The 11064-nt window shown below is 38.4% G+C and overlaps 1 protein-coding gene across 1 annotated transcript in view; it reads right to left on the bottom strand.

Moving 5' to 3' along the window:
• The window catches only part of LOC149302441 (PH-interacting protein-like), a 59975-nt gene extending 50255 nt beyond the window's left edge, over nucleotides 1–9720 (bottom strand). The window contains exons 1-4 of the mRNA XM_089482535.1: nucleotides 9471–9720; nucleotides 9288–9346; nucleotides 9121–9150; nucleotides 8553–8612 (exon numbers count right to left, since the gene is read on the bottom strand). Of these exons, the coding sequence (XP_089338661.1) occupies nucleotides 8553–8612; nucleotides 9121–9150; nucleotides 9288–9346; nucleotides 9471–9720 (399 nt within the window). The remainder of the gene's footprint in view (nucleotides 1–8552; nucleotides 8613–9120; nucleotides 9151–9287; nucleotides 9347–9470) is intronic.
• Nucleotides 9721–11064: the final 1344 nt, after the last annotated feature.

Consider the following 11064-nt stretch of genomic DNA (forward strand, 5'->3'; position numbering starts at 1 on the left):
AACGTGAATCTTAATACAAACGGGCTCCTTTATCACTAAAACTAGCACACAGGTTTACTGTACAAACACAGAATGTACGTGTTTATTGGGCACATAGGTAGATACTGTTAAGAGCCGTAGTTAAAGCCCAATGTATTAAATACATGTAAGACACGGTAGGAAAGGGTCTTCAGATGTATAAATTCACATACTTCATTCCTATTTCTTTAATCAAAAGGACATGCAACTGCCGTCTCAGTGATAGTAAAGACGTTTAACACAGAATACGCAAGCCATTAAGATATCTGCAAGAAAGATTACCTCTATACAGTAAGATAAGAGCTAAGTGTTCCTTCTGCAGTGGACTTCCCTTTTGTGACTGTAAATCTGCAATATGTGTTATAACCAGTGCAGAAAAAGGAGGTTTAAAAGAATGCTCGAAGTCCAAAGATATCTACTAAACTACCATATGGTGCTTTCAGTTTCCTGAAACGAGGTGAACCATATCAAATATATTCAGTTTGTTATTTGTACCCTGATGACAGATTGTAAAGGGTACCAACTCTTATTTTTTTTTTTTTATTACTAGTAAGTCATTAAAAATATCTAATATTTTCTGCTTTAAAAACAATTTTCACAGATAATAATGCATTTATCATGTGTACAAGTTATTTTAATGCAATCAACTAGACAGCCACATCGACTCCTTCTCATACAATATAATGGCTCAGTCCCAATCACCCAGAGAGACACTCTGACCAGGGTTGTATCTTGGCCTAGTCCTAAACGGCACTTTACAGGGGGCCGGCATAAAAAGCCACCCCTACATAGAGCCGCCCCTTACACCGGTTCATGTCCCCTGATGAGCGGTACCGGGGGGGGGGGGGGGTGATTCTGCTCAAAGCTGGAGGGAAAGCTGAGGTTGGGGTAAGGAGGTAAGTGAAGTGAATATACATGTATGACTGTACGTACATCAGAGTAAGTGAATGCAAGCATGTGTGTGTGAGAGCATGCACAAGGTTATCACGCTCAAGCTGTTTGGGCACACAGTACGTGTGAATGTACAGTAACAGTTTACATCATATACTGACAACATATAATTTGAGCGTGCCTGTGATCCTACTAGTATACTTGACATGGATGACTGACCTCTGTGAATAATGGCTGCATTTACACTTTATATTAAAGTCTGTCTCAAAATAGATTACAAATTTGAAATGTTGCACAGAGCAATGAAATTAGGTACTCTGTATTCACACTTAACATACAGAGAGGTAAAGGTTGAGGAAGAGGTATGACTTGGGCAGCAAAGGGTAGAATAAATTAATATGGGGGGGTAAGTTCAGTCAAGCCTAGGGCAGCACAAGACCTAAATAACACCACTGCCGAAACACAAAATGCTATGGAGGAAAGCTAATATGACAAACTCGTTATTATTAATGTTGCCTTAAGTGGGATGTCTAAGCAGAGTAACAGACAACAATGGCAGCCCCAAGCCTGCAAATAAAGTTTATTTTAAATTGCAATTAAACTCGCTGCCCTTCGATGCCAGTGCATTACTGTATGCAGCACTGCAATTAACCCCAACAAAAACATACCTACCCAGCTTCAGTGAACAAGCCTGCGACATAACCAGTTAGCTGAAATGTAAGTAATCACTAATAAGTTGTCGTTAGGATCGGGACAATAAAGCACAGAATTTGACTCACTGATCATGGCCTCATCTCTAATATCTATGGGTCGCTATTTGCATCCAGGTACATAAAGCGGTTTATCACAATCATTACTAAAGGTTTGGGAAGTTTCCATGGACCCATCTCTGTTGCCTTGCATAAAATGTGTTTTCAAACAGGTCTAACAAAACTCCCCACATGCCACTTTCCTCACAGTAACTGGAATGAGCAGCCAAAACCGGCAGGAATCACAAAATAAGGACCTACAGCATTTTTTTTTTGCAAGCCCCCCCCCCCCACAAAAAAAGAGAAGATTTTTCATATGCATTCATGTTTGTAGACTATTCTATTAATGTATTGTTTATTTGGTCTAAATTGTATTTAAATAGGAAAGAAAAATTAGTCAAACATTAGTTACATATTTAATGTTACAGTAAGGTAAAACTAGGCCTTTTTTCTTTACTCTGGACCATTTTATTTTTACATTGCCAGAGTCCAAATTCTCACACTCCAGTGGTAATTACCAGCAGAAAATGCAAATAGGTACAGACAGTCAATAGCTTTCATCGCAGTTCCCACCGTCTCACACCAACCTCCTCACTTGCATTTTACATGTCAAAGAAACAACTCCATCACCTTAGTTCATTGATTTTTTCCTTCTCAAAATTCAGCTATTATAACCAAACATTGTATTTAGAGCCACTTTATTATTTCTTAACATTCACTGCAGTATTCTCTTTCCACAATACATGTATTTGCATATTTTCTAAATTATATCTAAAAAAAATGTTTACATTTACTCTAACGTGCACCGACAGCAATGGTAAAAGCCCCAAAATGATACACATTGTGATTTTTAAGTTACATTCTTTAAATTATCCCTCAAGCCTGTAGAACTGCAACCAAGACACAAATCACAGCTAAAGATGGTTAATAAAAAAATGCTACATATAAAAGCAGTCTATATGACAGATGTTAACATGTTGGTACACAAAATATTATTGTGCCAACATACAATGGGCTGCTGGAAACACCAACAAAAAAGTGCACAAATTAGATACATATATTGATGTATACTCAATATATCTAAATAATTACACCGCTTAACAATGTTTAAAGGGACACATGGTACTTTAACCCCTTTAGATATACCGGTACGTCCAAAAAACGCATCCCAAGAATCCCCTATGGACGTACGGGTACATCCTGCCCTTCTTTTGACAGCCTAGACTCCCCCCTGACAGCATCGCCGGCTTTCTGCTGTCCGATCTCCTGTAACAGCTTCCAGCATGAAAGCCGGAAAGCTATTACATTTTTAAATGTGGGGATCACAGTGTGATCGGTGCAGGGGGATCGCGGGGAGGAGAGTGAGAAAGCATGTTTCTCACTCTCCTCACATACTGAAACAGAAAACAAAGGGGGGAAAAAACGGTCATTTTAAAAACTACAATAAATAAAAAATAAAATGAGCTAAGTGATGTCATTGTGACATTACTGGCATTAATAACATGTTCAAGAGGTCCCTAAGAGGACCTCTAACCATTTTTTAAAAATTATATATTTTTTTTTATATAAGATAAAAAATGAAAAAAAAATATATAAATAACGATTAAAAAAATACCTTACATCACAGTGCCCTAGCACAACATCTACCCAGTATAACCCGCCTGTCCCCGTTCACAACCCCCAAACCCGTTAAGCCATAAGCATAAAAAATCTACAAAAAATTTACACCTTATCGTATGTTCCCTATAAGTGCTGGGAAAGTATGGAAAATCTATATGAATTAGGTGTTTCTGAAATCAGGACACCTGAATTGATAAACTTGGAGGGCATTTTCCATTACTTTACCTAATTTTGTGAGGATTTAGAGGAAATTTTTTTTCTAATTTTCTTTTAAAATTTCTCATTCTAAACTGTCAGCTAATCATCCAACTATGGTATCAAAAGAAAGCTCTCTCTCTCCTTGAAAAAACGATATATAGTTTACATGGGTACACTATTCACAGGAAAAGAGAATAATCGCTGAACCGACATAGCGCAAAAATAGCAAAATTCCTCCGGGACTTGAGGTACCAAAAACCCCTGGGATTGAAGAGGTTAATATGTATTATAATAATATATATATATAAAAAAAAAAAGCCAGCCCCTCGCCCTCGATAGTCTAATAATCCTCATCACCGACTAGCTGCTTGGAGCAGCCAATCAATTGGCAGCTGCCATTGAAACCAAACCAACATGAATGCCTGCTGCATATTCCTCGAGGCTCACAACTTTTGTTGCGCCAGCTTACTGGCGGTAAATACACTATATGACCAAAAGTATACGGACACCTGGCCATCGCACCTACATGAGCTTGTTGGATATTAAATTCCAAAACCATGGCATTAAGATGGATTTGCCACCACCACAATAGCCTCCTCTCTTCTGATAAGGCTTTTCACAAGATTTTGTAGCATGTCTGCATGAATTTGTGTACATTCGGCCAAAAAGAACCTGGGTCACAATTAAGCTCAAACAAGTTCAATGGGGTTAAGGTCAGGCTCAAGCGCCTCCACACCAAATTCAGCAAACCATATATTTATGGGCCTTGCTTTGTGCAAAGAAGTACAGTCATGTGCAAACAGGAAAGGGCCTTCCCTAAAGTGGTGCCACAAAGCTGGAAGCATTGCTCCAATGGCACTGAGCTTTACACCACTCCGACCAATGCTTAGCATAGTGATCTTCGGCTTGTGTGCAGCTGCTCAGTCATGGAAATCCATTCCGTCAAGCTCCAAAACACTGTGCTTCTTCCGAGGTTGTTACTCCCAGACACCTCACAATAATGGCACTTACAGTGGATCAGGGCAGATCTAACAGGGCTGGCAAAATGTGACATCCGCTTATAGCGGCAGGTTTAAGGTCACTAAGCTCTTCTGTATGAATCATTCTATTGCTGATGATATTTGCCTAGATGACATGTCCACATGCTTGATTTTATATACCTCTGAGCAATGGGTGTGGGTGAAAGACCTAAAATGGGGGTGTCCACATATCTTTGGTCATAATGTATAGATCATGTGTATAAACATGAGTTATGCCATAAAATAGCTGGGGTGGGGAAAGGTAAATGGATATGGAGGAAATCTGTAGACTCCATGCATTAACAAGGGAGGGCACCACACAATCATTAAAGTGCATATGGTGACTGGAGTGTCCCGTTAACTAGATTAATTTAGTTATGCTAAACAATGTGAAACAACTAGAATTCTTTTCATGTGAAATGCTAAAGCATTAATATAGTTAGAATATATATATATATATATATATATATATATTGGGACATCTATTACACCAACTGGGACTTTTATGACATTGCATTCTACATACATACATTAATATGTAGTTGCCCCCCCTTGTGGTGGCTGAAATAGCTTCCCCTCTTCTGGGAAGGCTTTCCACAAGAGTTTGGAGAGTTTCTGTGGGAAATTGTGCCCATTCATCCAATAGAGTATTTGTGAGGACAACCACTGATGTTGGAAGGATCTGTTCCAGTTCATCCCAAAAGTATTCAATGGGGTTGAGGTCAGGGCTATGTGAGGGCCAGTCAAGTTCTTCCACACCAAACTCATCCAACCATGTCTTTGTGGACCTTGCTTTGTGCACCGGGGCACAGTCATGCTGGAATAGAAAAGGGCCTTCCACACACTGTTCACATGAAGTTGGAAGCATAGCATTGTCCAAAATGTATTTGTTATGTTCAAAGGGGATATTAACTGTACTTGCTAATATAAATCTAATTACAATATATTACACGCATACATGCAGTCAAAAAAACAAAAAAAAAAACAAAAAAAAAAACCCCCACTCCAATCACAGCATGCTGCATTTTAACCCTAGAAGCACAGTCACAAAACAAAATCAGGAACTACCAACATACAACACACTGAAGATAGTTACATCTGGTTGAACTTATCAATGTGCTGTACCATTCCATTCTATCGTATTACACTAATATAAGAAGTAATCTGTAATTTTATTTACACACACACAAAATGTAATCTTTGAGCCACTTAATACACATACTTTTAAAAATTGCAATTTTCTAAACTTAAAAGCTAATGAACATGCATGGTAGGCTCAGGAAAAGAAACCTAAACATTTCACTACTAAAGAAGCACAATTAACACATTCTTAGATGTGGATCAATCTGTTTTTCATTTAATGCTTTGTGGTTAGAAGCAGCTAAGTGCCATTCTTGGTAATCTTCTTTAGTCTATATTACCAACGATCTCACAGAAGGAAAAATATATATATTCAGCTTTGTCATATCCAATTGGTGCAGGGTACATATTCCAGGAAATGTGTTTGAGAGAGGCAGGCAGCATGATTCATTGCTTGGTTTGGAAAAACTGGGAACATGTTTAGCAATCATAGTCTGACAAATCGAACACCATAATTCAGAGAAATGCTGTGTAATACAAACCTATATTAAGTGCTTCTTTGTTTTCAGTAACAATGAAATTTTCTTATATTCCTACAGTATTGCCCGTATAATACCGGTAATTCCATTACTAGACATTGTACAAGTCACCTGGCCAGTACAGGGAATGTAAAATGAACTGGCATCTCCAGAAAGCACATAAATTGCCTTCTTAAACTGCCAAGTAGACACATCATAATGCCAGCTGGTGGAAAATGATAGGTGGGAAGGAGACAATGGTGAAAAATGGAGTTTGTTCAAAAGATGAAGTAACCCCCGCACAGCAGAGCATTATTTAAAATAAAAAATATATTGACCATTAACAGTCGAAGGAGAATGTGCAGCTTTAATTTTAAGCCCTTAAGTATAATGATTTGTAGGCCTATCTCTGACAGAAATGATAAATATTTGTCTAATGAAGCACACCATTGGTCACTTTTCTTTGTGAACATGGTTGGAATGTTGGAGTATGGTCACCAACTGTTTACAGAAAAAAAAATGTAGAACCCCTTTTAAAGAAGAAAAGCCTAAATTAATCCAAGAGCTGATAAATTCAGGAAAAAAAGAATTATCTATATTTTCTGGTTAATGGAACATTCATGTATTTACAGGTTAGATAAAATTCAATGTTGGAGTAACAGATAAGATTAAATAGAAGTAGAAGACTTTACAGTTTACAGAGAGAACCAGTCACTGCTACAAAACAGCATTATCTCTGAATATCTGTCAAAAATCTAAAGGAATCTTCTCTGTTAATCAACTTTACAGTTAGAATGAATTAACATTACAAGCCCTGGACTCTTAATGTGCTGCATTTCCACAGTTAAGGGATTATCAGTAATATAAACTCCATGTTTCATTGCTGGAAAAAAAATCTGCTAATCTTTAATGTAAAAAAAAAATATATAAAAAATAAATATGTCTTCACTTCTTCTAGGACAAAATAGACTTAAATATCCTGATTGTCTGGGGGTTGCAGGTTTCTACTGCTATTAATAGGGGTGATTTTTATACACACAGGTAAAACTATAACCATAAAAAACTCAATACAAAATGTGTGATGTATCCATTGGATAATAAGGACAAGCAAGTGACAAACATCATAATGGCAAGAAACAGTATTAACCAAATAAGTATTATTCACATAAGATCTAAGTCCCCAGCAAGATAACAGGTGATTTAGTATTCATTCAACTAAGCATTTTACAAACCCAAAAAAACATTTCAAGATGTCACAAAACTGCATTTAGTGAAAGACACCTCTGGGCTGAAGGGTTAAAAAAAACCAAACACATTTGACAAGTTTCTAAAAAAGGATCAGACCCGGAAAGGAATTTTAACTACATTCTATTAGTCAGCCAGATGCATGCTTTAAATATCCATTATTTAATAATTTTAGCAGCTACCTAAATATCAAACATCGCAGAAGCAACGACCCTTAAAATCAAAAATACACCAAAACACCCCAATTAAATTGATTATTGCTGACATTGCATTACAAAAATGCAAATGCATAAAGTAACCATGAAGGCTAAAAGACAAATACATACAGAGATACAAATTAAAATTTGAGTTTGCCAGGAGCCAACATTAGCTGAAAAACCTGCTAACTAGAGACACGACATTAAAAAATACCGGTCTTATAATACATTCTTATGTTAAACGACATAAGGGAATATTTACAAGAAAAAAATACCAATTAAAAAATGATTGCTAAATAGCCATGTAATAACCGCAGAACACTGTATTAAAAAATATTTATAATGCAAGAGGTAAGTAAAACAAATTTAAAAAAATACAATGTTACTATGCAAGTGAAAAGATAACTACTTACAAGGGGAGATAAAGGACGTTTATAAAAATATTAATAAAAGATAAATAGATGATAGAATGCCCATTTTAGCTGAATGGGCAGCTTGCAGTGATCAGAGCCGCCTGAGGCACAGAGTGTGTGTGCGTGTGTGTATATGTATTTTTGTGTGTGTGTGTGTGTGTGTGTGTGTGTGTGTGTGTGTGTGTGTATGTATGTTTGTATGCGTGTGTATGTGTGCTTGCAGCAGCGCCCTCTCTCCTCCACTCCTCTGCTCTGCTTTCAAGTCCCTCCTCCATTGCTTCTCTGCACAATATCCATGACGTCTCTCTAATTCCACTAGCACATCAAAAATCACATTTCCTCCGACCCTTTTTACCTTGTTAAAAACACCTTAATAAAAAAAAAATTAAGCTGTCATGCCTTTGTAGAATAATAAAAACTCACGTTCCTTTTCCTAAGCCCTTGCCCCCCCCCCCTTTTTTTTTTTTTACCGAATTGCTTATTGAGCGGCTTATATACCTCAGTGACATCCACCACAAAAAAATGCGGGAAATTCAATTTTATTCCACTGTGTGAAAATAAAAGGTAATAAAAAAACTTTTCCTCGGCAGTAAGGAAGACTCACCAAATTTTGGTAAGTCCTGGGATGCTCTTTTCCCGTCCAGTCTACCCTCGTTGGCAACAACTGCAATATAAAGAAATGAACATGGGGGTCTGTTACAAATTACACACCTCCTGGTCAAGTCACATCAAAAAAAGTACGGTTATATTTATATTCATTTTTAAATGAAACGCTGGCTGCACGGTTACAGCTGCGGGGACGGGGGGTTGCGCTCTTTTCACGATCTTTCTCTTGTGATTTTTGCAGCGAAGGACAGGGGACCCGACCATGTCACAAGAAGGGGTGTGATGGTCACGTCAAGATCAAATGCAGCCCCCAATAATCAATAAATGGCCCTCACGCCCCCCTGCAAAGCACTGCTCCTGCTTGGAAGGGGGAGGAGCGGCACTGCCAGATCCTCGGGATTTTTCCTCTTGCATGCCTTATTAGACACACGCACAACAAAAGCCGTGTGAGGGGTGCGGCGGGATTTAGGGGGGCTCCCTACACATTGATGATCGCCCCCCAACCCCCTTTCCCCCCCACCACGCAGCCATTTCCCCCCACTAGTCTTATTTCACATGCTGCTCACCTCCTTCTTTTCCACTTCTCTGATGAGAACCTGAAAGAGAGAAAGGGGGAGATATCACACCGTCATGTGTACCCCATTATACGAGCTGAAACATGGGAGGGGGTAGGCAAAACAGGACTGTGGCTAAAATACGGGGGTCCCAACCCCTCCTGTAGGTTATTCCGTACCTGTGCCGCTTGCTGGCAGGGTCCATCTTCTAGGAATCTGGCAATGAGGAAATAGAGCTCTGGAAAGACACAGAAAACACATGATGAGGTCCCACGTATGTTCTGCTACATACATGTGCGCGTATATATGTTGCATATTGTTTATTATAGATTGTGGCGGGGGGGCTGGGATGATGCACATACCGGATTTCAGATCGGTGCTGTGCTGGCTGTTAGAGGAGGACATGTTGGGGTAGCTGGGTATCCCCCCTCCTCCCTCTTTTGCTTGCACTGCCTCCTCCTCCCGCAACCGCCGCCGGAGCGGATCCCCGGGCCCTGCCCCTGGAGCTGTCAGGGTCTGGAGCAGGAAGGAGAAAGAGAAGCCTCCGCTCTCCACCATGCAAAACCAGGCGGAGGGAGGAGGAAACAACAAGCCGTAGAGTCGCGCTCTCATCGTATCCTTCCGCCAAGCTTGGAGGAGAGGAGAAAGAAGTCCCCTCTCTCCTAACAAACAATGTGCATAACTTTCATTTTTTTTACCCAGGAAACTCCCTATTTTTTTTTAGGTGAGGAAAAACACCGCCAATCTCTTCTTGTTCTTTCTTAACAACCCTAACTAGAAGTGGCTTATTTGGGGTTTTTTTCGGCAATACTTAAATCTTACAGTTTTTTGGCTCCCAGTAGTTTTGGAATATTAAAATATGTAACTCGAGTGAAAAAAATTAAACTTAATTTTTAGGCCTCGATTTTTTCACTCTGAGTTAAAAGGTTGCTTTTTTTAATGTTATCTTATTAATGTACTCCAATAACTGACCAATAATGCTTATATAATTTGCGTACCTGGCTGTTTACCTCATAGGAAACTAAAGTATGATATAAAATAAATATATATATCTGTTTCACGGAACCTCCAATCCCAGTTTGCAGCTTTTAGCTTTTTCTGCCTTGTGGTATGGTGACGATAATGTCAAGGTATAATGCAACTAAATTATAAGTACAAAAAAGTAACCTAAATAAATGTATCAACCCTAACAAATATGACCCATAATCAGATGACATTTACAATTTCCGCAAAGTTGCACAGAGTTTATTTATTGTTTATAATGGGTCGTTTTCTGACCCATCTGGCCACCAAAAAGTTTATTTCATCGATTACTGCTTCAGAATCATAGTTTTTTAAATTTTTTTTATTTGTTGGTCTGCCATGATCTGAAAAGAGAGAAACTGTAAACCCGTGTCAAAAAAAGTACATACTCATGAAGTAGCTTTTCATTATAACCCAGCGTAAGATGATCTTTGAAGGTGTTTCCACTCAAACAACCATTAATTGCAATATCTATTAAAAACACAAAAGCCTAACAGTTTGTGCTTTTGTGGCACACAACAAATTACGTGTTCCCTGCATAAATTAGAAATGATACAAAATGCTATAGAACTGATGATTCTAATGTGTCATTACCTAGCCATTCATTTTAAGTGACACAGAATAAGGTATGGTAATTTAAAAAATTATTTCTATTTATTTTTATAGGTTCATAGACAGCCGTACAATGGATGAACAGAACGCAGTGCATCACATGACACATTTACGGAAATAAATGTTGAGGAGGGTATGCTCAAATTAATAGTTTGCAGGAATCAAGTGTTTGAGGTATGAAATATTATTTCAAAGCTTTGCAACCTGCAGAAGTACACAAATAACTAGTGATGTACTTACCTTCGGTGCTGCCTTGGCTCAAGAATTTTCTGCTAAGTGTTGAGATATGATGTCATATCCCTGCACACGGTCCTCCATAGT

The sequence above is a fragment of the Sceloporus occidentalis genome, unplaced genomic scaffold, assembly GCF_023333645.1.
Source record: "Sceloporus occidentalis isolate IW3139 unplaced genomic scaffold, rSceOcc1.0.p SCAF_19, whole genome shotgun sequence".
NCBI classification, from domain to species: domain Eukaryota; kingdom Metazoa; phylum Chordata; class Lepidosauria; order Squamata; family Phrynosomatidae; genus Sceloporus; species Sceloporus occidentalis.